The 25,550-nt window shown below is 48.7% G+C and overlaps 1 protein-coding gene and 1 pseudogene across 1 annotated transcript in view; one reads left to right on the top strand and one right to left on the bottom strand.

Annotated features, from left to right (window-relative positions):
- Positions 1 to 20,263: 20,263 nt before the first annotated feature.
- LOC119341397 (alpha-glucosidase 2-like) overlaps positions 20,264 to 25,550 on the bottom strand; it is a 24,853-nt gene continuing 19,566 nt past the window's right edge. The window contains exons 17-23 of the mRNA XM_037613274.1: positions 24,882 to 25,075; positions 24,686 to 24,794; positions 24,431 to 24,586; positions 21,597 to 21,699; positions 21,303 to 21,476; positions 20,823 to 20,968; positions 20,264 to 20,708 (exon numbers count right to left, since the gene is read on the bottom strand). Coding sequence (XP_037469171.1) covers positions 20,515 to 20,708; positions 20,823 to 20,968; positions 21,303 to 21,476; positions 21,597 to 21,699; positions 24,431 to 24,586; positions 24,686 to 24,794; positions 24,882 to 25,075 — 1,076 coding nt within the window. The 3' untranslated portion in view covers positions 20,264 to 20,514. The remainder of the gene's footprint in view (positions 20,709 to 20,822; positions 20,969 to 21,302; positions 21,477 to 21,596; positions 21,700 to 24,430; positions 24,587 to 24,685; positions 24,795 to 24,881; positions 25,076 to 25,550) is intronic.
- Positions 21,795 to 24,159, top strand: LOC119341403 (annotated as a pseudogene).

The following is a 25,550-nucleotide window of genomic DNA, read 5'->3' as shown; positions in this document are numbered from 1 at the left end:
TATTCACCAACCAATACACCACTATGGATCCGCTCCCGTCTCCCTACGAGAATGCCATCCATAGCACTCACGCTTATCTTGCGTATTTTAGAGTATCCACTTTCACTTGTCTATGAACTGATATGAGCAACCCAGAAGTCCTTTTCCGCGGACACGGCTATTCGAATAGATCATATTAACCCTGCAGGGGTGTACTTCTTCACACACACTCTCACCACTTACCGCCGTTTACACGACATGTACTCGGCAACCTTCAAGCGGAAGCCCAACGTGGGTGTCGGCCACGGCCTGCCTAAACACTCAAGTCTCTAGTCCAGGTTTATCGCCTATTCGGGTTCCATCCATGAGGAGATCCGGCCGGAGTTTCGCTCACAGCCCCAAACGATGTGTACAGGGTTCCGTGACACCAAACGGGTGCCCGGTTTACCCGGCCACGTGCCTACCGCATCACAGCCCACCCCTACGGTCAGCGCTGTCCACGGCCTCCAGCATACTACAAACACCAGAAACTACTTGCAACTCCTGGACAGAGGACAAGGGTAATTAAGAAGCCGAGAGGGTCCATTGGTTTCGGGCCCAATGCGTGGTAGTAGCTGAATCATGGATCACAAACACAGAACTCAGTTCCTGAGGACGGCTGCAATGAGACAACCCACCATGTACTCCTACATGGCCTCTCACCGCTACCTTTACCAAATCGTGTTCACACACTTAGCTCACACACAGTAGGACAGGTTCACACGCCTCTGATTCATCCCCGATGAATCAGACCTGACTCAACTCTAAGCAGTAGCAGGCATGACAAACAAACATGAATGAGTAGGCACACAGGGCTCAAACAACTCCTACTCATGCTAGTGGGTTTCATCTATTTACTGTGGAATGACAGGTCATGCAAAGGATAAAGGGGTTCAGCTACCGCAGCAAGTAACAGATGAATCGATGTTGTCCTAATGCAGTAAAAGAGAGCAGGAGCGAGAGAGTGGGATTGTATCGGAATGAACAAGGGGGTTTTGCTTGCCTGGCACTTCTGAAGATAACATTGAGTCTTCATCAGTGTCAACGATCACATCCTCGGTATCACGTCTATCGAGAGGGGACAAATACCGGCAACACAGAAGGGAACACAATCAATGCAATGCACAATATGATGCATGATCATGACATGGCAAAATGAATGTGTTTTGGGCTAATGCAACTAGCAACAGATTAAATGGGGTTGGTTTGAATACAAGATTCAAATTTAAACTCCATATGTGATTATTTAAATGCCCTTTATATGATTTGTGCTAAACAGCAGCTATAAGTTGTTCTAACATGCATGAAAATGGTACAGATGGATTCCTTTAATTTTTCTGATAATTTTTCATATATAATTTATTTCATTTGGAGTTACGGTTAATTTTCTATGATTTTTAGAAGTTTTAGGCATTTTCTGGAATTAATAAATCATTTAAGAATTATTTAAATTCCAGAAACATTTACTACGTCAGCAGTGCGTCACCGTGACGTCAGCAGGTCAACAGACGCTGCTGCTGGTCAAACCTGACGTGTGGGGGCCACACGTCAGTGACACAGGGCTGTTTCACTCACTGACAGGTGGGACCGGTCAACGTTGACTTGACTAAGTCAAAATCTGACACATGGGGTCCACAGATTAGCACTAATCTAAACAGAAAAATTAAACTAACCTAATTAGGCTCAGGGCCCACATGGCAGTGGCTCATAGGGTGATTAGCCCCTAACTAAGTGGCCACATCGGCCCGCCGGAGTTTGGCCGGCGGTGACCACAGAGCACGGCGGGGCACGCCGGACTTGCGCTAGGGGCATCGGATTCGCGCGCTGAGGGCACCGGGGCGTAGCCCGGGCTCTCCCGCATCTGATGGGGTAGGTGGGAGGCTGCGGGGACGCCGGGGCTCGTCGGAACGGAGCTCGCGGCGGCGCCGGAGTTCGGTGAGTGCGGGGTTGGCGCTGTGGTGCACGGGAGGGCGAGTTAGGATATGCGTTAGGCTCCTGGTGGCTTCCTGAGTGCGGTGACACGCTCCGAGACGAGCTCAAGCGGCTGTAGTGACGGCGGTGACGAGGTCAGCGGCGGCCGGAGTTCGGCCGCGGCGGAGCTATGGCCTAGAGCTTGCAAACGCGAGGGGAGAGAGAGGGGTTCTGCACGGAGGCTCACCGCGGAGCTGTAGGGAGGGTTAGTGGGCTCGGGGGCGGCCGGAGTGCAGCGAATCGACGGCGACGATCTCCGGTGGCCGAGGAGGGGGACGGCGACGTGGGCGGCGATGCAGGGTTTCCGGAGGGCCGTGGATCGGTGGGGAGGAAGAGAGGGTCGAGGCGGAGCTCGCAAGCACAGCGAGGGGTCGAGGGGGAGACGGTGGCCGCGGCGTTACGGTGGCGCAGCTGCGGCTGCGCTCGGCGAGTGAGAGAGAGAGGAAGCAGAGGAGAGATACAAGGGAGAGGGAGAGAGCGAGGGGGTCCAGGGGGGTCGGGGCGGCGCCGAGGAGATGACGCGCGGCGTCGCGGTGGCCAGGCGATGCAGACGAGCAGGGTGGTGGCGTGGCGAGCTCGGGCGCGCGCGCCGTGTCCCTCCTCTGCCTACTGGCGCAAGGAGGAAGGCGACAGGGAAGGGAGGCGGCGGTGGGCTGGGCCAGCGGGAGGAGCTGGCCAGCTGGGCCGGCTACAGGTAAGTGGCCCAGGTAGGCTTCTATTCTTTTTATTTTTTTCTCTCTGTTTTGTTTTAATTCTGTTTTCTATTTTGCAGGTTTATTTTGAATTTGGTTTTGAAACCAATTCAATTTATTTTGCTTCTGATAATATTTTTAGGAGCTAAAAAGAATTAAAACAATGCTCCACAAAAATATTTCAGAATTATTGGACCTATATTTATTTAACAGTAGATATAAGTCCAATTCAAATAGCTATTGATTTAATTCAAATACCCAAAATAAATGTTTCTGAGATACCGAAAATATTGGTTTGGATTTTACCTCTTGCCAATATTTCCAGAGGATAACAAGAACATTTTCTTGGACTTATTTGAAGCAATTTTTATCTTGATCATTTTTTTTAAAGGATTCTGAGGCTTTGAAAATTCCTCAATTCAAATTTCATTTGAATTAAAACATGAAGCTCACATGAGGTCTAGCCTAATGCATAACAGGACCAGGGATGTGACACTTGTGGAATCTTCCTTGTATGCGGCAACTGTCCAGACAGGCCCATGAGTATACGGCCATGGGGGTCCTCGGCCCAATCCAACTGATCGGGAGACGACACGTTGAGTACCCCCTAGTCCAGGACACCGTCAGTAGCCCCCTGAACCGGTCTTCAAGTTGGGGACGCTCCTCGATTCTTCCGAACTGTTCTTCATCTTCGGTTGCCGGTCTTGAAAACTGGTTCAACAAATCTTCTCATCTTCGATCTTGAGGATCGCCGAAATGCATTCGACAAGTTTACACGTCGGGTATCCGAGGAGCCCCTTTAAGTTTCCGGCCTTTATCAATGCCTTGTTATTTTTATGCCATGCCTCGGGTTTGAAGTTATTCCCAGAAGGCAGTGTCCTCTTGCGTCCGAGCTCCAACGCCGGACTGCATTCGAGGTATCTTTTGCAGCCGAGCACCAATGCCGGACTGCTTCCCAGCTTTAACGCCGGACTATGTATCCGAGCTCCAACGCCGGACTGTATCCAAGCTCCAACGCCGGACTGTATCCGAGCTCCAACGCCGGACTATGTATCCGAGCTCCAACGCCGGACTGTATCCGAGGTGTCGTAAATCACCTTGGTTCAAAGAAGTTTGAAGGAGTTTAGCCGAGCTTAATGTCGGAAATGCCCTCTATGGAGCCAGCCACTAGCGCCTGAGCTTTATGCCGGACTACTTCTGAGGTGGTGCACCATCCCGAATGTGGGCCGATTTTTGTCAATATTTTTTGTTGATGCAATGTATTCTCTGACGAGATATATAGCCAGTAGCCCTCAAGGTGTGTATCGTTCGAAAACCCAAGATGCACATGAAGGATGACATAAGACCGCTGATCCCCGTAGCCGCTAAGACTCAGGTTGATTTGCAAAATCGGTGTGAGGATCAAGTCCTAGCTCGGCAGAATACTTTGGGACACAAAAAGCGGCGTGCTCAGTCCTCGAGACTCAGGTTGGGTGCGGCCGACCAACCCGAGGATCAAAATCTCCTCGGAAACTATATTGCACTTAAAATTTTCTGCATAGAACAGGCAATGCAGTAGCCCCCGAGACACTGGTCGGGTGGCAATACCAGATCAGGGGATCGATGTGCCCCTTTAATATTTGTAAATAATAAGCCCGAAGCCCAGTAGCCCCCAAGCCTTAATGCGGGCACGGGAGGCCGAATTAAGGATCGATATCCATAGTAAAATCACAAATTATGTGTAATGACTCTATGTATCCAAGTACTTTACGTCATTAATGCTTGGATCCGCATTGTACAAAACTTTGTTCACCGACCATCGGCTTCCACCTCCTCGGCCAATAGTCAAGGAGTGTTTGTCCTACTTTATAAAGCCTTTATGAGGGCAAAGATTTACAACAAACAAGGCAATCTGGCCATACGGTTTTATAAACAAAGGTATGCGGAGAGACATGTTATATTACTGTTTAACAGAAGAAATGTCTTCCAAAGAAAATAGTCCCGCTATCGGTTCCTTTCTTTGGGTTGTCATGCTAAGCATGATCATGAAACCTCAGCTCCAATGTAAGAGCAAAATATTGAGGATTTAGTTTGGGAGGCCAGTTAATAGCCCCCGGTAGTGTTCGGCGACAGTCGAGGTCAAGCCGTAAACACTTTGGCCATTGTTATGAATGGCCCGTCGTTTAACACCGTCATCGGATCGCCGACCAGTTTACGCTTATTGTGACAGTCAGTTTTTGGCTTTCTCCACTGAGGTGCTTAACCATGTAAGCTGGAAGCACAATCGCAGTGGTTCTCCCTTTGCACACCTAGCCGAACAAAGCGGAACATAGGAGGCAAGCGCAGGAGCCGGGCAACCCAACTATTGACCGAAGACACAATTCAAAACCGATGCATATATAGCAATATCCAAGAATGTTTTTGCCGAATCTCTAAAGGTGTCCGGCGTTGCACTGGGAGACTTGTGCTGAAAACACACAAATAGTTTAAAAGTGCCATGGGCTCGAAAAGCCAAAAAAACTTATTCAAAAGGCTAATGTCCGAACTAGATCAAGTGTTCGGTGCCCATCCGAAAATTGGACTTTGGAAAGAAAAAAAAGGTGCTTCTGGCGTGCTTTAATATGACACATCCTATCTCAAAACTTCAAGCGGGTCAGCCTACGACTTCAACCTCCTATCCCGAAGGCGGAGTACTTCTTACTAGGCCAGTTTAGCAAACTAAACTCTAGCGGCTTTGAGAGAGAAATTAGGCTCCCCGGCTAGTGACCGCACACTTGTGTCAAAAAAAGGAGTGATAAATAATAATAAAAAATTTGCAACGACTAAGAAGAAAAACACTTATCATAAAACGGCTCATATAAATTTAAGAGCCCCCAAGCGACTTGGGTAAAAGTTGACTATAAAATGTAAGGTGACATGTAGAATGCCTTCTAGCCGGATTGTAGATCGTTTGTCGTAGCGGACCTTTTCGCTTCAACCTCTGGACCCAATAGTCCGGAGTGCGTCCGAATACCCTCGCGGTTATAAAAACCGGGGCATGCGTGGAGACCAGGCGTAGGGGTCATTAGTGCTTTATCAGACAAGTGCCCAACTAGTTATGTTATATTACATGGTTAGTAAGAAACATCTTCCAGGGAGAATAGTTTCGTTAGGGGTTCCTTTCCCTGGGAGGCATGCCCTAAAGTGCATGTCCGGACTGCGAAAAGAGCAGAAAAACATCTGGGGGCAGGTAAATAAATAGGTAAGAAATCATCTTTTAGTTCACCGACCGAGTATTCCCTTAAGAACGCTAGCTTTCGGCTTCACCCAGTCTGAGGTACACATCTGGCTGACCCAGCAGTAACAATCGCAGAGGTGCTCCCTTTACCACCTAGCCGAACAATCGGGAACGTAGGGGTAAGCACAGGAGCCAGGCAATCCAGCTTGGCCAAAACTTAAGTCATATCGATGCATATAATGGTGAATAAAAGGTACATGCGGAAGTGTGACACATGTGTTGGGCATAAAGCCCGTATTAATAAGCTTCTGTTAAAGAAGCCCCCAGGTATAATGAGCGCGGGTAGCGCGTCAAGTGTGTGCGAACAGAGTTTGGACAAGGAAAAATTTTTACAAGCAACTTTTTTCCAAAAAAGTATAATGCTTGGTCGAGCCGAACACAAGTCAAAAATTTAAAACTTTGAGCATGAAGGCAACTTAGCTGGTTAATGTCTTCGGTATTGACGACGCGGTCCGAGCTTGATGCGGGACAAGGTTCCATCCCCCAAGCCAGTCCCGAGGTGGCGGAGCAAGGAGCTCGGCACTCCGAAGTGGTGACATAGCACAGTCAGTGCAGGACGATAGAGTGATGCCGAAGTCCCCGGCATGGGGTAATGAAGTGTTGACGAAGCCCCCCGTCCAGCCGAGGTGACGTCAAAGGATATAGTCCGGCTGGATCATTTTCCTGTGCACAAAAAATAGTGCAGACCGGGGATAATAGTAATAATAGGAATTAAAAAAATGTTGCATAATAAATAATTTATGCAAAGTGAGTAATAAAAGAAATATGGCCTGGCGCCCAAGTCAATGTCGATGCAGGTCGTCAGCGTAATGCGATAATGCGGCCACCATTTGATAGACCTGTGTACATATGCTGGACAAACCAGAGTAATAATTCCTTGGGAAAAATTTAACCCAAACAAGCAAAAAGAAATACTAGGATTAATAGCACCTGGTTTATTTGTTGTAGCAATCCGAAGGAAGGTGATTCCCAAAATTGGGACTCGATCCGCGCACCCATGCCTGGTCGGCTAGTGACGCCGAAGTGTCTGGAGTAGGTTGATGAAGAGATGGTGAAGCCCCCGGTCTAGCCGAGATGTCGAAGTAGGTCGGCGTGCTGGACACCAGCTTGAAGAAGCAATAGTGTGGCCCTGCCGATGCAGGTCGTGACGTGGTCGATGTCGGCTTGATGAAGCGACCGTGCGGCGATGCCGGTATGCCCGCTCCGTGTAATCCGTGGGGCGGCGATGTTGGTGATGATTTATCCTTCGCAATGCCGGACTTTTGTTCGGCTTGCCGAGATGATGATCCGAAGAAGTTGAGCTCGGCTCAACAAAGTGACGACGTGTCTAGCGCAGGTCGGCAGCCGTGGAGTAATATTGCCGGACTGGTTTGACACTAGCATGATGTTGAAGATCATGTTCAAAAGATCTTAGAGTTAGTGGGATGTGTTCGGGAACAAAACACAATACCCCATACAAAACTTCCTTCAAAAAGGATGTCCGAAATCACGTTCATAAAAAAGACGAACTCGGGTCGGATTCGTTTTCGCGCAGAAAACAGATCCGAAAAGTGATGCACTAATCGGAAGGTTCCCGGAGTTTGGACGGTCGGATCGAGCTGAAATTTTGAGGGGTGGTAGATATAGGAATTCCTCAGCCGATCAACGGTTGGATCTTCCAAAGGAAGTCCGAGCTATAAGCTGGACACCACGTCCTAAACTCGTCCGGATTCTCGTCCAGATTCAATGCGGCTACGGTATATCGAAGATTGCCAGAGATTCCTCCATCAGAACTCGACGAAATTTTCCAGGGTTGTTGTAGACTCAATTCCGCACAATTGCACTGAAGTAATCGTCAAAGCGACACTCGAGGAGGCGGTGACGGCGGATGCAAGTTTGCTGTCCAGAAAAACAGCACGGCCGCCCGAGGTCAATGTTGACGTTGAGCCCCCGGGCTCCCTGGATGATTCCTCCATGATCTTGACAGAGGTCGGAGTTGATGTTGATGAAGGCCCTCATCCGAACATGACGATCGGAGGTAGGGCGCAGTCCTTGGTCGAACCAAGATGACCAGTCGAGCTGGTGACGAAGATGCCGAAGTCGCAGTTGATCTGCAGGCGAGCCATCGACCTTTTGCGGAACACACAGCGAAACTCTCAATGAAAGCACCAATGCCGGTGTCAAAACCGGCGGATCTCGGGTAGGGGGTCCCGAATTGTGCGTCTAGGCGGATGGTAACACGAGACAAGGGACACGATGTTTTACCCAGGTTCGGGCCCTCTTGATGGAGGTAAAACCCTACGTCCTGCTTGATTAATATTGATGAAGTGTGTTACAAGAGTAGATCTACCACGAGATCAAGGAGGCTAAACCCTAGAAGCTAGCCTATGGTATGATTGTTGTATATTGTATATCTATCGACTAGCCTGGCCTCGGTTTATATAATGCACCAGAGGCCTAGGATAACAAGAGTCCTAGCCGAATAGGCCGGTGGGGGAGGAGTCTTTGTCTTGATCGCCAAGTCTTGTGGAATCTTCCTTGTATGCGGCAACTGTCCGGACAGGCCCATGAGTATACGGCCATGGGGGTCCTCGGCCCAATCCAACTGATCAGGAGACGATGCGTTGAGTACCCCCTAGTCCAGGACACCGTCAGCTAGGGTTACACAGAGTCGGTTACAATGGTAGGAGATCTACATATCCGTATCGCCAAGCTTGCCTTCCACGCCAAGGAAAGTCCCATCCGGACACGGGACGAAGTCTTCAATCTTGTATCTTCATAGTCTTGGAGTCCGGCCGATGATGATAGTTCGGCTATCCGGACACCCCCTAGTCCAGGACTCCCTCAGTAGCCCCTGAACCAGACTTCAATGACGACGAGTCCAGCGCGCATATTGTCTTCGGCATTGCAAGGCGGATTCCTCTTCCGAATAATCTACAGAAGATTGTAAACGCTAGGATAGTGTCCGGCTCTGCAAAATAAATTCCACGTACAACCGTAGGGAGAATAATATTTACACAAGTTCAATCTGCTGACGTATTTGGTGGCGTGATGTCACACCACTACCAAGCCTTTACTTGTCTTTATTGTACCACCCCAGCGCGTTTAGCGAAGCGGTTTCCTTGGCACGTCTTGTCGAAGCAGAGATCGTGTTCCCCTTATTCCGGGATTCCCATCAATACGGACGTGGGTAACCCAACCGCGCCATTGATCGCGGCGCTTGGGAGATAAGCGAGTTTTATCAGGCCGGTGGGGACACATGTTTTTGTCCGCCCATATAAGGAGATAAAGATCCAACCCTTTTACCTGCGCCTTCTTCCTCCTTGGCTTATCCATCTCCGTGAACTCGAGCTCCAGCGCCCAAGTCCGCACATCTCACCTCAACCTCCTCCAACTATGTCCGGAGCGGGAGGCAAGTGGATGGACTCCTCCGTCACAGCGGGGCACATCCAGAAGCTGCGCAGCGCCGGATATTTGTCCAGCAACATCGCGCATCGGCTCCCCGACAAGGGAGAGCTCATCCCCACCCCCAGGCCCCATGAGAGGGTAGTATTTCTTCCCCATTTCCTCCGCGGACTGGGCTTCCCACTCCATCCCTTTGTCCGGGGGCTCATGTTCTACTATGGCCTGGATTTCCATGATCTGGCCCCGAATTTCATCCTCAACATCTCGGTGTTTATCGTCGTGTGTGAGGCCTTCCTCTGCATCCAGCCCCACTTCGGCTTGTGGCTCAAGACCTTCAGTATCAAGCCGAAGGTTGTGAAGGGCAGTCAAGCGGAGTGCGGAGGCGCCATGGTGGGCAGGATGTTCCACGTTACTTGGCTTGAAGGCACTTTTGTGGAAACCATTAAGGGGTGGCAATCGGGGTGGTTCTACATCACCGAGTCGCGTGACCCTGAATGGGTAGCGGCCCCGAATTTAGATCTGGCATCCCCACACGGCTCACCTCCTGGAAAGAGAGCGGCCGGACATGGGGTGATTCGGAGGAGCTGACCGGACTCCAAGCCTGCATCCAAAAGCTAGTGGACAAGAAGCTCAAGCTTGTCAACGTAGTCCAGGTCATGCTCATCCGCCAGATTCTCCCATGCCAACGACGGGGCTTCAACATGTGGGAGTTCGATCCGGCGCAGCACCAGACTTTGAGCGGGCTCTTCGACACTACGTACGAAGATGTCTGGAAGGTGCTGTTCAAGGGCGCCGAGGCTCCCGCATCTGCTACCGAAGATCGCAGATTCAGCTTGTAGCGTCCGGCTGACGAGGTAAGTGATTTTGTCCTTTACGGGACGTTTGTTTTCCATAGTTTGACTCTATGCGGGATCTAAACTCCCTTTCCTTTGACAGGGCTGGCTGAAGAAGTCCGAACAGACTATCTGTCCGGCCCCATTACCAGAGGACCCAGCGGACGCCCGCTTAACGGGGCTGCTGGCTCCGGCACCCCACGTGGTGCCGGAGAAGAAGGCCAAGAAGAAGGCCACGGGCACTCGGAAGAGTTCCCGTTTTCAGGTGCTACCGGATGATGACTCCGAGGCAGACTCCTCTCATAAAGGTGAGGAGGAGAAGAAGAAAGCCCCTCCCCCAGCGGGGGGATGGAAGAAAAGGAAGGCCTCCCCAATGAGGGGGGCCGAAGGGTCCAAGAAGGGAAAAACTCTTTCCCCGGACTACTCTGCCAACGCCAGCGACGACGACTAGGACTAGCCTCCAAGGGCCAAGCCCCTGGCGAGATCGTAAGTATCCGGACTCCCGAATAACTTCATGGTTTTTCTTTTCACCACATAATGTCTTTCTAATGCCGCATACAAGCCTGCAGTCCGCCCAAGGATGATCTTCCCGCTTTGTCGAGCGAGTCCTTGGGTGCATCGGATATGGATTCTCTTCCGACCGCCTCCACCCCCCGTGATGCGGACGATGCCGAGGTGGGATCCCGGGAAGGGACCCGCCAGGAGGAGGAGGCCCCAGAGGTGTCGCAGAACAACCTCCCGGACTTTGCACCGGACTCGGCCCGGAACCCATAGTGGCTCCGGAGTCCGGCGGGCGGCCCCTTCGTAAGAAGGGCAAGACCGTGACACCGGCAGCTTCCGTCCAACCAGAAGCGCCGGATAGCTTGTTGGAGGCGCTCAATGGCGCCTCTATCGAAGAGGAACACCACACTGTTATGAGTGCGGTGATTCAGAAGGTTCAGCTCGCCAAGAGCGGGCTGACCGAAGCCTGCAGCAGCCTTCTAACAGGCTTTGAGGTAAGAATTTTGATATATGTAAAATAGTACCGCATAGACAGTAGCCCCTGATGCTCGGTTCGGTGTTCGGAAAGAAAAGCCGGACTGAGGATCTAAAAAGATATACGCAAGAGTCATAAAAAATATGTCAATATGGGATTGCAGGCTATGCTGCTGACCTCTGCCGCATTGACTGCGGAGGTCAATGCTTTGAAGCAAAGCCTCGAGCGGTCCGAGAACGAGCTCGGCCGTGCCAAGAAGCAGCTCGAGGACAAGGAAGGTGAGTAACACCTTATTAAAATTGTACCTTACAGAAAAGGATTTTGGTTGCAAGAAGAATGACAAGGATAACGTGGGTATTGCAGGGGCCACTAACGAGGTGGCGACCCTGAAGGAGGCGGTGTCCGCGGCCGAACGTAATGTGGTCGTGGAACGCACCGAGCGAGAGAAGCAGGAGGCTAGGGTGGCGGAGGTACAGCAAGAGCTCCAGGCTCTCATGGAAAAACATGAGAGTTTGGAGCGTGACTCGAAGACTCGAGAGTCCGAGCTTGCGACGGCTCTTGAGAGTGCCAAAGCCGCTAAGGCCGAAGCCTATAAGGCCCTCCAGGAAGTCGAGGCATTGAAGAAAATAGCGGCGGGTAAGGCGTTTTTCATGCAAAGTAAGCATGTGAGTGTGAATTACATATCACTTACCCGAATTCGGAGCTCTCCAGGAGCGTTCGCAGATCTGCCTCGCAGCGTGTCCGATGCTGCCGCTTTCTACAGGGCCGAGGAGGGGAGCTTGACGGAGAAGGTCTTCTGGTCTCAGTATGCTGAGGCCGGACATCCGGTGCCCCTTAGCGACCAGCTGAAGCAGCTGGTCGAGCTCCACAAGGTGGCCGAACAGGCCATGAAGGGCCTCATAGTTCAGTTGTGGCCTAAGGAGGCCATGCCTGGGAGCTACTTCGGCCTGGTGCGGCGGTTGGTGGATGCGTGCCCGTGGGTTGAAGTCATCAAGCACTCCGCCTGTATTGAAGGTGCCCGTCGGGCCCTTGCCCGCGCAAAGGTGCACTGGGGCAAGATGGATGCCCAAAAGCTTGTGACGGACCCGCCAGCGCAGGGCAAGGAGCATCGCACGCCCGAGATGTATTATAAGAGTGTCCTGAAGGGTGCCCGCATTATTGCAGGTGAGTGCTCCAAAGATGTAATATTTGAGTAAGACTCGCATTTTGTTATCCTGTGCGCTGAAAACTTAGTTCATATGCGCTAAGCAGCACTTGTTAATTTAAAATATTACCTTCTGTGCGGCTGTTTATCAAATCTGAGAGATGGCAAGTCGTCGGCTTCAGCCCCCATGCCACGAGTGTTGGGGTGTTCAGGATAAACTTGAGCACTCTTGTTCCCTTTTTTGGGTCCATCTAGGGAGGCGCTCAACACAGCGAACAAGGCAACCGGACTTATAATGCTTGAACACTCTCACTTAGCCATAGAATTCTATAATTTTAAATTTCGGCGAAGCCCCTAGTCTTCGGAAGGCCGAATTTGGGGCGCTATCCACGCCCGGGCCAGACAAAAAACCGGCTCCTTGCTCTAAGCGGCATAAGTCTTTAGGGACTCGCAGAAAACCTCTCGAACAGCGACCAGCTCTCGCCTCATCATGACGGTCAGTTTTAGCTTTCTCCACTGAGGCGCTCGCCCAGCTCAACTGGGGTGCAATCGCAGTGGTTCTCCCGGTGCTACCTTAGCCGATACGACGGAACGTAAGGTACCAAAACATGGGAGCCGGGCAAACCCAACTATTGACCCAAGACATGATTCGGAGCTGATGCATATAATGCTATAAGTTCGGAGTGCCGCACTTGTGGAAGTGTTCGGACTTATCACACCATGATGTGGGAAACATAAGCCCCTGGTGTTTTTAGCCGTACCAAAATGTACGGATGCAACATGTCATAAATGAACATATGTATAAGAAAGAAATGCAATTGGAAGCAAGAAGGTGATGCATTACTTATTCAAGAAAAACTGTTGTAAATGCAGAACGATACAAATGGTGCGATAAGCAAGGGGTGGGACTATTAGACATGTCCCCCTCCAGGGGTAGGCTGCGGAATGGTGCATAAAATAGATTTAATGCTCGTAATGGAGACCACCTGGATATTCGTTGTAGCCTTTCTCCTTTCCTGGCTGTTGCATCGTGAGTTCGGCAGGTCTGCTGCCGGACAGGGCCTCTAACAAACGGAGTCCTGTGGGTAAAAAATAAATAAAAAGAGAAAAAAAGAACGACACACTTGAGAGCCCCTGGTGTGGTTGAGCCGCATTCTGGGCCTATCGCGGTCGTGCCCCTCTCCCCATGCCCATGGTATCTTCAGAGCGTAATGGTGTACGCGAAGGATCTGTGTTGACTTTTTACAGGGGCTGGGGTTGGGGCCGCACTGCTACGCGTGCTCGGAACGTGCCAGGTGGTCTTGTTGTAGGTTACTCCGGGCGCGTTTAGCCGTGTCCGGTCGCTTAACGGCCGGACTCGAGAATTGCCTTAAGAGGCTGCACTGTACTTCTGCCGTGAGAGCCGCTGTGTGTTCCTCCGTTCGGAGAGAGCGTTCAGTGTTTCCGTTGACCGTAATGACTCCTCGAGGGCCTAGCATCTTGAGCTTGAGGTATGCGTAGTGCGGCACCGCGTTGAACTTTGCAAATGCGGTACATCCGAGCAGGGCATGATAGCCGCTGCGGAACGGAACTATGTCGAAGATTAACTCCTCACTTCGGAAGTTATCCGGGGATCCGAAGCCACTTCCAGTGTGACTGAGCCTGTACAATTGGCTTCTACACCTGGTATGACGCCTTTAAAGGTCGTCTTGGTAGGTTTAATCCTTGAGGGGTCTATGCCCATTTTGCGCACTGTATCCTAATAAAGCAGGTTCAGGCTGCTGCCGCCGTCCATCAGGACTCTGGTGAGGTGAAATCCATCGACGATTGGGTCTAAAACCAATGCGGTGAATCCGCCGTGGCGGATGCTGGTGGGGTGGTCCCTTCGGTCAAAAGTGATCGGGCAGGAGGACCATGGATTGAACTTCGGGGCAACTGGCTCCATTGCGTATACATCCCTGTGCGCCACATTAATCATGCCCGTCCTGGGTTAGATCACATTAAAGCGTCAGGAGGAACCACCCCATCGCTAAAGTATCTCTTTGAATTTCTTCGTCGTCCGCATCCCAACCGTCCTGACCGCAGTCCGACTAGGGCTCTCCTGATAGCGAGAGATACTTTAGCGAACTCAAGATGTCGCCGAAAGGTGAGTGTTGAAAGATGTCCGCAGCGGTGAATTCCATGATCGGCGCCCAATCGGATTTGATTGGAGGGGGCGCGGGAGGTTTGGAGTCCGGCAAGGAGTCTGGCACCTTGGAGTCACGAGCTTTGTGAGGGACAAGGTCAGTGTTCGGCTCTATAGAGGTTGCAGCCCCCGAGGCGGTGTCTAGCCATCCGTCCTCGATCTGCGCAGCCGGCTCCGAATTGAAGATCGGAGCGGGCTCGAGTGCGGCCTCTAGGGTACTGTCCGGCTGCAGAGCTAAATCATGCCCGTCCTGACAGTGCGGCGCGCTTGGCTGTGGCTCAGATCCATCGAAGATCAAGTCCCCGCGGATGTCAGCCGTGAAGTTCAAACTTCCAAATCTGACCTGACGGCCAGGGGCGTAGCTTTCGATCTGCTCCAGATGGCCAAGAGAGTTGGCCCTCAGTGCAAAGCCGCCGAATACGAAGATCTGTCCGGGGAGGAAGGTCTCACCTTGGACTGCATCATCGTTGATGATCAAAGAAGCCATCGAGCCTATCGGTGACGACACAAAGGAACTCTCAATGAAAGCACCAATGTCGGTGTCAAAACCGGCGGATCTCGGGTAGGGGGTCCCGAACTGTGCGTCTAGGCGGATGGTAATAGGAGACAAGGGACACGATGTTTTACCCAGGTTCGGGCCCTCTTGATGGAGGTAAAACCCTACGTCCTGCTTGATTAATATTGATGATGTGTGTTACAAGAGTAGATCTACCACGAGATCAAGGAGGCTAAAAGCTAGCCTATGGTATGATTGTTGTTCGTCCTACGGACTAAAGCCATCCGGTTTATATAGACACCGGAGAGGGCTAGGGTTACGCAGAGTCGGTTACAATGGTAGGAGATCTATATATCCGTATCGCCAAGCTTGCCTTCCACGCCAAGGAAAGTCCCATCCGGACACGAGACGAAGTCTTCAATCTTGTATCTTCATAGTCTTGGAGTCCGGTCGATGATGATAGTTCGGCTATCCGGACACCCCCTAGTCCAGGACTCCCTCAGGGGGTGATTAGACTACTTGACCAATTAAAAACTTAACATTTTCCCAATTTTAGTCTTTGGCAGATTTTACCTATCTTAGCACAAGTCAAGCAATGTTCACACAATTCAAGCAAGCATGCAAAGAGTATATGAGCAGCGGAAAGTAAAGCATGCAACTTGCAAGAATGTAAAGGGAAGGGTTTAGAGATTTCAAACACAATTTGGAGACACGGTGATTTTTGAGCCGTGGTTCCGATAGGTGGTGCTATCGTACATCCACATTGATGGAGACTTCAACCCATGAAGGGTAACGGTTGCGCGAGTCCATGGAGGGCTCCACCCACGAAGGGTCCACGAAGAAGCAACCTTGTCTATCCCACCATGGCCGTCGCCCACGAAGGACTTGCCTCACTAGCGGTAGATCTTCACGAAATAGGTGATCTCCTTGCCCTTACAAACTCCTTGGTTCAACTCCACAATCTTGTCGGAGGCTCCCAAGTGACACCTAGCCAATCTAGGAGACACCACTCTCCAAGAAGTAACAAATGGTGTGTTGATGATGAACTCCTTGCTCTTGTGCTTCAAATGATAGTCTCCCCAACACTCAACTCTCTCTCACAGGATTTGGATCTGGTGGAAAGAAGATTTGAGTGGAAATCAACTTGGGGAAGGCTAGAGATCAATATTCATATGGTAGGAATGGAATATCTTGGCCTCAACACATGAGTAGGTGGTTCTCTCTCAAAAATGGTAAGTTGGAAGTGTAGGTTCGTTCTGATGGCTCTCTCCATGAATGAAGAGGAGGTGGAGGGGTATATATAGCCTCCACACAAAATCTAACCGTTACACACAATTTACCAATCTCGGTGGGACCGAATCAACAAACTCGGTCAGACCGATTTAGTAAACCTAGTGACCGTTAGGATTTTCGGTGGGACCGACATGCAACTCGGTAGGACCGATATGGTTAGGGTTAGGGCATAACGTAATCTTGGTGAGACCGATTACTCAAACTCGGTGAGACCGATTTTAGTAATAAGCTAACCAGAGAGTTGGTCAGGTAAACTCGGTGGGACCGTTTCGCTCTTTTCGGTGAGACCGAAATGTTACAAAAAGGAAACAGAGAGTTTACATTGCAATCTCGGTGGGACCGATCGCTCAATTCGGTTAGACCGAAACGTTATGAAGGGAAACAGAGAGATTACAATCCCATCTCGGTGAGACCGAGATCCCTATCGGTGAGACCGATTTGCCTAGGGTTTGTGGCAGTGGCTATGACATCCGAACTCGGTGGCGCCGGATAGAAAGAATTGGTGGGGCCAAGTTTGACTTTAGGTTTAGGTCATATGTGGATATGATAAAGTAGTTGAGGGTTTTTGGAGCATATCACTAAGCACTTGAAGCAAGAAACTCATTAAGCAACACCTCATCCCTCCTTGATAGTATTGGCTTTTCCTATAGACTCAATGTGATCTTGGATCACTGAAATGTAAAATGAAGAGTCTTGAGATTTTGAGCTTGAGCCAATCCTTTTATCCTTAGTATTTTGAGGGATCCACTTGCCTCATCCATGCCATGCCATTCATTGAGCTTTTCCTGAAATGTTCATCTTGGAATGATGTTAGCTCAATGAGCTATATGTTGTTAGGAATTACCAAAACCACCTAGGGATAGTTGCACTTTCAATCTCCCCCTTTTTGGTAATTGATGACAACATATAGATCAAAGCTTCGACAAATAATAATAAGAGTGAAAAAACATTGTCGCTTTGAGAAGTATGTGATAAGCAAGGGCTCCCCCTAAATTTGTGCATAGTTTAAGATTTGCTTTGGACTGCAAATGCACAAGGAGTTAGGCTCATGGGTTACTCTTCCATGTCACATACATCTTGGTGGAGCGCTCAAAATAATAAATATTGAATACATGCACTCATCACCAAGCAAAGTGAATGATCATATAGAGATAAATGAGATAATGTCATCCAACAAGCATAAATGTAGCATATGATCAAACACAGGATCATCATTGTTTCACACAGATAATAAGTTAGTATCTCAAGCAAGCAAAAGCAAATAAAGTTCAACCACAAAAGCAAGAGAGAACAAAAAGCAACACTCTCTCTCGAAGCCTATGATCTATACAATTTTCTCCCCCTTTGGCAACAAGTTACCAAAAAGTTCATAGAAAATGCATAGTACTAGATCGACTCTCAGGCTTGATCTTTAGGTGGTGGTGTAGAGATGGCTTCTTGGACGAAGACTTCAGTTGATGTGGATGGAGCTGGAGGAGTAGGTGCTGGGATTCCCCTCTCCATAGCCCCAAACGGACTCCAAATCAGCCCTCCCGAGGAAGATTAGGGCTTGGCGGCGGCTCCGTATCGTAAAATGTGAGCTTCTCCCTGATTTTTTCTCCCTGAAAGTGAATATATGGAGTTGGAGTTGAGGTCGGTGGAGTCCCAGGGGGCCCACGAGGCAGGGGGCATGCCCTAGGGGAGAGCGCCCTACACCCTCGTGGACAGGGTGTGGGCCCCCTGATGCTGATTCTTTCACCAATTTTTTTATTAATTCCAAAACGTGTCTCCGTGGATTTTCATGTCATTCCGAGAACTTTTATTTCTGCACAAAAATAACACCATGGCAGTTCTGCTAAAAACAGCGTCAGTCCGGGTTAGTTACATTCAAGTCATGCAAGTTAGAGTCCATAACAAGGGCAAACGTGTTTGGAAAAGTAGATACATTGGAGATGTATCATATTCCAACTCCGAGAGGCTTGCACCAGTCCATAAATGGATCGCTGGAGCTTGCATACTTTGTTAGCACCTTTTGGATCGGCAAAACCTTCTATACAACTCTTCTTTAAGGAATCCATTAAGGAATGCAGTTTTGACATCCATTTGCCAAATTTCATAATCATAAAATGCGGCAATTGCTAACATGATTCCGACAGACTTAAGCATCACTACGGATGAGAAGGTCTCATCGTAGTCAACTCCTTGAACTTGTCGAAAACCTTTCGCAACAAGTCGATCTTTGTAGACAGTAACATTACCATCAGCGTCAATCTTCTTCTTGAATCCATTTATTTTCTATGGCTTGCCGATCATCGGGCAAGTCCACCAAAGTCCACACTTTGTTCTCATACATGGATCCCATCTCAGATTTCATGGCCTCAAGCCATCTATCGGAATCTGGGCTCATCATAGCTTCTTCATAGTTCGTAGGTTCATCATGATCAAGTAGCATGACTTCCAGAACAGGATTACCGTACCACTCTGGTGCGGATCGTGCTCTGCAAGACCTACTAGGTTCTGTAGTAACTTGATCTGAAGTTTCATGATCTCTATCATTAGCTTCCTCTCCAATTGGTGTAGGCATCACCCATGTACTGTTAAACGTATTCGAATAGCCGTGTCCATGGTTATGTCCATGTGAGTAGCTACTCGATGACCTAAGCTTGGACTAGACAACTTTAACGGTTACCTTAACATTGCCAAGATAAGCATAAGTGCCATGGATTGGTTCCTCGTGGTTGGGTCGAGGGAGGATTCGTTGTGGTGTAATTGATGTGATGATTAAGCTAGATACTCGAGTTAGATGCCTTCTTACCCCTGTTGAAAAACTACTTGTAGTCGTAGCCTAGAGTAGCATGCAAAGGTAAAACTGGCTTTATGTGTCCACATACATCCTCTTTGACACTGGAACATATGTAGATAGATCTGATGTAAGTCTTGCGAAGTACATTTATATTCTCCTCGCAAAAAAAAAAGTACATTTGTACTCACCCTTACTTTCATTGATTTTTGTTGTAAAGGGAAGCCACCGCATCCAAGGGTGGTTTGTAAGTGAAGATTGACATTGATGAGTAGCTTGGAGGTCCCAGATGGCAGTCTGGTTCCTTGGGAGGGTCGTTGTCTCTTCCTTTTAAGCCTCTTATAGGTTTTTGTTAACTTGGTCTGTATCAGAATAGTTTGCTTCCGTTGTTCCATGTTGCATGCTGGGTCATGTGACCTATGTGTATATTAAACTGTTATGTTTGCTCTTCTAAGAGCCTTTTGAATGATATACATGCTTCAGTCGTAGAGTTCATGTGGTGTCTAACACACGTTGTGCATGGGTGCATGTGTGTTTACAAAGTGCATGGTGTGTGTAGGGTCTTAGAATCTGAGTCATGCATTTACTAGCGGTCGATCGAACACAGGATGAACCAACTCGTCTATAAGCTGGGAATTCATGACCTAGCCCCTCTAGAACTTGTGTGGAACATTGGATCCCCCCATCGGATGGATTTCCCGACGTGTGGATCACCGAACCAATGTTTTGGGCTCTCTGAGTATTTGACGTCCATGGACCAGTTTGTTAGGGTTGTTATTGTCCAGACACAAATCTCAGCTTCATGTATGATCCTCTACATCTACAACAAGACTTGTATATCTAGGACTTCGGTCCCGACAAGTTGCCACTTGTGTGCTCATTTGTACTAGTTTCTGTTTTACCTCATAAATATTTTTTTCTCAATTCCGCTTCTTCGAGAAGATCAGGCCACCCCTATGGTTTGCCCCATATCACCACGCCAATTTTTTTTGTGATGCAACTATGAATCTCTTGAGTTTGCTAAAAGTCATTGTAATTGAACATGTATATTGTGCACATAAGCTCCCTTGTTGAGTTGTTTTTCAATGACGATGAATTTGATATGAAATCCATATATGCACCATTTGTTTTAGTTAGATTTGAAATAAATTTCATAAAGTATGGATTTCAAATGATGTTGAACCTACTGGGATGATTTATTTCAGAACTGCTGGAGATGCTCTAAAATGATTTAATGGGCCACTGTGCTATTGAAGAAGAAGAAAACAAGTGAGATCACAGCCTCTACTTTATTAATGATGAACAAGCTAGGTTTTAGCACCAGAGCGCACTTTGTCCGTAAATTCCAACCTCAACAATGTTGCCCAGTAGTCTTAGAAACATTGGTTCGACAATGATGTCCAGTAGTAGTAGTTCTAAACACATTGGTGCTAGGCGACGCCGAGACACCAAAGAAATGAGTTTCAGTGCACAAAGCAAGATGTATTTTGAAAATCGCAAGGCAAGATTCAGCATGTTTGTCTCAGCTCGTACTGGTGGCAAATTGTCAACGGTGTGTCCTTGGAAACTGGCCTTTCCTCCGACCAAAGCTCCATGTTCAAATCACCTGTTCCCCAATGTACCAAGCATTTGCTAACCTGACTGGGATCAAAACTATTTACCAAGCTCACTCCTGCACATTTATCCACTAGCATCCATTCCCCTGGTAGTTTACAAGATAACAAATGAAGCAAATAATCTCAGAAAAGTAAACAATTCAAGGACAAAAAATGCTGATCAGTCAAATAATCTCAGAACTTCGGACAGCTTAATTTACCGTTTGGCCGGAGGTCTCCTTGTAATGTCACTTCTCCAGATTCTGGAGAGAACTCTTGCTTTGAGCCATTGATGGCCGTAAAAGCAACAACCACCTCAGTTGGGTGGAGAAGGGTGAAAGTAGGATGAACTCGCAAACATACCAACCTTCACAGAAGGAACATACTTCAGTTTTCCGAGATACTATTTCACTCTGAATAATCAAAGATACCTCTGCCTAAAATTTTAACTCGAGTTGGATCGGGATGATTATAAAACTTGCTGAACGGTAGAACAAAGCATACTCAGGAGAAAAAGAACATATGCCAGCAAATCTAAGATTTAATAAAATCTGAAAGCATTTTGTTTTGTGGCACCAATGCAATCTGTGTGGGCATTCACATGAGTGTTCTGTATTGTGTAATTACATAAGTCGCAGCTGCACAATTCCTGATCAAGGATTACAAACATAACTTCTTTTTTTATAGAACTTAGCACTCACCTTGAAAACCCACCAGAGCCAGCTCCAACACTTCTTGCTTGAATGCTAGAGTTAATCTGAACAATCTTTGGGTTGTCTTTCAAAATGGATATGTGGCGCTGAAGAACAAGACCACCCCCAATATCACCTTCCAAACAAATAGATTCCTCCTCTCCTGATTGCTCAAGATACCTCCTGTATTTTTTTAATTAACAGTTATTTTGTTGCCAAAAGTGGAACTACAAAACTATTCACCCACAAGTCAAAGAGCATCAAACAAAAGTAAGAAACAGTCTAAATGATGTTTTATTTTACCTAACGACTTTGTACTCTTCTGTGCACCCAGCAGACCTATATTCAGTCCCGCTGTATTCTTCATAACCATTTATTTCAATCCTGCTATGAAGCCACTGGGAATCTGTAGTGATCAAGCATAAACCCTATGTAAGTTAACAATAACAACACTTCGGTCAATGCAGAATCAATTTGCAATCATCAACGGCATACAAGGTCCCATGTTCGACCGTTATAGTAGCGGCCCGGGTGGTTTGTTCACACAGAACAAGATGAGGAGGTGTAACCCTGTGGCTTTCGGCATGACACCGGCTGTCAAGGTCTAGAATGTTTGTCTGAATGCCTGCGCTCCACAGGTGCGTGCCTATCAGGCTATGAGAAAAAAAATTGTAACTGGGATGTGCAGATCCTTGAATAGTAATTTGGTTCGGAAACTAACGACAATTTAAATGAACAAAATTTCGGCCAACCAACTGCACCAGATGCTGATGGTCGTTGAGTTTGGATCTTCACCGTTCGATGTTGGCATGGGACATGAGGAGAGCGACGACGAGTTGTCATTAGTCTTCTATGAAGCTGTGCAGCAGTGCGGAGACAAGAAGGAACTCGGCGGGTACGTGCTGAGTGACGTGCTCCGTTTTAGTACATTTGTACATTCGTTTACTTTGCTTAATGATTGCTGATTTGCTTGCTTTGCTGTTGACTGTTTCAGACAATGGTTCCGCCACACCATTCCTTTCCTCATGGAGGTGACAGGGCACCGGTTTAGAGTTTGGTTCGAGTGCACGGTTGACTTCAGCTTCATGTGCATGGAAGGCGCCGTTCGATGCTTCAACGAGAAGGACCATGTCATGAGTTGGAACCAGCCAGTGTGGAGGCTGCTGGTCTCTCTTCAAGTTTGGGTACGTGCACTGGTGAACAGGACCCGTAGTGCGTGCTGTCCCATGGTACAAAAACAAGAGATCATCTATTGACTGCAAAGCTATAGGACGTCCACGATAAGCATACTAGCACTGCAAGCAAGCAAATCAGCAATCAACGCCGTGCTAAAGAAGTACTATTCGGTTGGGAAGTACCAATGCGCACAAAACATTCTGGCACGGACGGTTTTGATATCGCAGATTGATACGCACGCGCGACGTGAGGAGCAGGAGCGGCCTATGATGAACGACGGCCTCGTCCACCAGCTCCGACTTCTCCGGCGAGTACGCTTACGCTTACTCCTCCTCCGACCCCTCCCCCAGCCCGCTCTGCAGTCCACTTTGAGAAGCCCGTCCCGCCGCCGCCCCAACACCAGCAGAAGCCGCCGGCGCCGCAGCCCGGCACGTACGTGGTGCAGGTGCCCAAAGACAAGGTTTTCCGCGTGCCGCCGCCAGAGAACGCGCGCCTCTTCCAGCACTACACCCGCCACGCCGGCTGCTCCTGCCTCTGCGCCTGCCTCTACCTCGCCGTCGAGGTCCTCTCCCTCGCCATCCTACTCGCCGCCGCCGTCGGGGTCGTCTACCTCGCCTTCAAGCCCAGGCAGCCGGCGTACTCGGTCGTGTCCCTCGCAGTGTCGGGCCTCGCCGGCGTCAGCAACGCCTCGGCCCCCGGCCCGCTCTCGCCGGGGTTCGCCGCGACCGTCCACGCCGACAACAGCGCCAAAGGCAAGGTCGGCGTGCACTACGACGGCGCCGGGAGCCGCATCGCCGTGTCATACGAGGGCGTGAGCCTGGCGGACGGCGCGTGGCCGGCCTTCTACCAGGCGCCATGCAACATCACGGTGTTCATGGCGAAGGCCAAGGGCACCGGGATACGGTTCTCGGAGCGCGAGCACGGGCAGATGGCCGCGGCGGAGCGGCTCCGATCGGTGCCGTTCGACGTGGACATCACGGTGCCCGTGCGGCTGCAGCTCGGCGGCGTGAGGACGTGGGCCGTGCCGGTGACGGTTCGGTGCGCCATGACGGTGGACAGGCTCGCCGCCAGCGCCAAGGTGGTGTCCAGGCCGTGCGACGTCAATGTGCCGTTCTTGTTCCGTTCTGGAGGAACTGACGCCGCCGATGCAAGAAAAAATGGCTACTGGCTGATTAGGAGAGCAGTTCTTGCAGGTAGCGGCCAAGGATTCATGCTGCTTCCGTGATTCTTTTTTCTCACCATTAATTTGTATGTTGGTTTGATCGAGCAATGTTAATTCTTTTCTCCGTTGAGAACTTGAAATCATGTTCTGCCGCGAAATTGTGCTGCAGTAAAGATGTTCACGAGGTGCAACCTCTCTTCTCCTGAAAGACTGAAAGAAAATGGTGTTGTGCACTGATACCTGTTCTGTTACAGTCTGAACAGTTTTATCATGTGGTTTTCAGTAGAAACTACACATTTTATTTTGTAACAGTAGCAACTACATGTCGTTCTGAATTGAAATACATGAACATTCGTAGTTCCAAGCAAACTTGGAATCTTGGATGTACTCCACTTTACACTAGGTTATTTATGCTTTTGCAGTCAATGGGAGGTGAGTGCGGGTTGATTACAGAAAACTATAGGGGGTTTTCTGCAAAAGTGCGCGCGCTGACCGGTCCAGCCACCTGGCCGCCAACTGTCGAGCTGTGATTGGCCTGGGACTAAATCATCACATGAGGTGCAAGTTGGGGTATGGTGGAGTGAAGTTTTGCAAGTTTGGGACTAAATCATCACATTCTGTGCAAGTTAGGGTACCTGGGGTGCTATTACCTCAACCTTAAACTACTCTGTTGCAACAGATGTACTGGTCAACAGCAATTCAGGGCAATCTCTATTTGACCGCATATACATCCTATCAGTACAATGAGATTGTAAACCTGGTCTGAGTCCATTAATAATATAATAGAGGTGAACCATACCAGTAGGAAGATGTGTCATTGAAATAATACGACCACCAATCCATGGTACAACCTTAAGCAACCAGTCCCCGCTCTTCAAATCAATAGGTATTTTTGAGAGTTCAGCACCTTCCTGTCCTGACGGTTCATCTATATCAGGTATAGGCGAAATCATCTCTGCACGATCATCACAAGATAACAATGTAAGACAAGTTCAGAGATAAGCCCTTCTAGATCTAAAACATTATAGCCATGCTAAAATAGTGGGATCGATACCCAAACGTTTCTTGAGCTCAAGTTCACTTGTTGCGACTAAGTTGGACACTTCAGACCCCGAAGGCATCATAATATGTAGTTCTTCGCCATCGACACCATGTGAACTTATCTGAGTTCACAAGAAGTCATTAAAACCCTACAGCCAACATTTGTTTACTTTTCAAGTGAGAAATAAGAAAGAAGTCAATAGACATACCATAGCACCTCCACCAAGTAATATACTTATATTTAAGTTACGTTTTGGTCTATTCCAGGATCCTTCGGTTTTCAGAACTTTCACAGAAACCACTGATGAGTGAACTTGGGCAACATAATATGTTAAAAGATAGTTCCCCTGTGTGAACCCGTATCCATCCCCAGCATCTTCAAATAGGACACCTTCAGCTTTACCTATAAAACAAGTCAGTCATGGTGGATCATTCAGTATGACAATGTTTTAAATCAGTCGCTTGAACCCAGAAAATGGACTAACCAATGCAGCAAAACATAAGAGATGATGGAAATACAAATGAAATAGATGGACAGCATATTCCATTATTTATCCAAGAAAAATACACGAGTATTTGCAGATTACTATATATAACTAGATATGATCTTCACAAAGAGAAAATGGGAGATTTGTTTTTTTTCAAGAACACGCAAAAGCCTCGAGTTTTGATGCATTGACTAGTGATGTTTAGCGCGTTTAGCGGGTGTTGCTCTTCTTACTTTCAATAGTGGCGGCGTTTAGTTTACTCTCCATGATGTCACGAGACCCCTCACACTTGCCGCTGTCAAGGTAAGCTGAGTTGGGCGTTGACAAAGATGATCGTGTTGCGATGCTTCAGATGCACCGAGCACCTAGATTATAGCCGTTGATGTGACT

Source organism: Triticum dicoccoides, chromosome 1B, assembly GCF_002162155.2.
Source record: "Triticum dicoccoides isolate Atlit2015 ecotype Zavitan chromosome 1B, WEW_v2.0, whole genome shotgun sequence".
In the NCBI taxonomy this organism is placed as follows: Eukaryota; Viridiplantae; Streptophyta; class Magnoliopsida; order Poales; family Poaceae; genus Triticum; species Triticum dicoccoides.
This window is presented reverse-complemented; position numbering and strand designations above follow the sequence as displayed.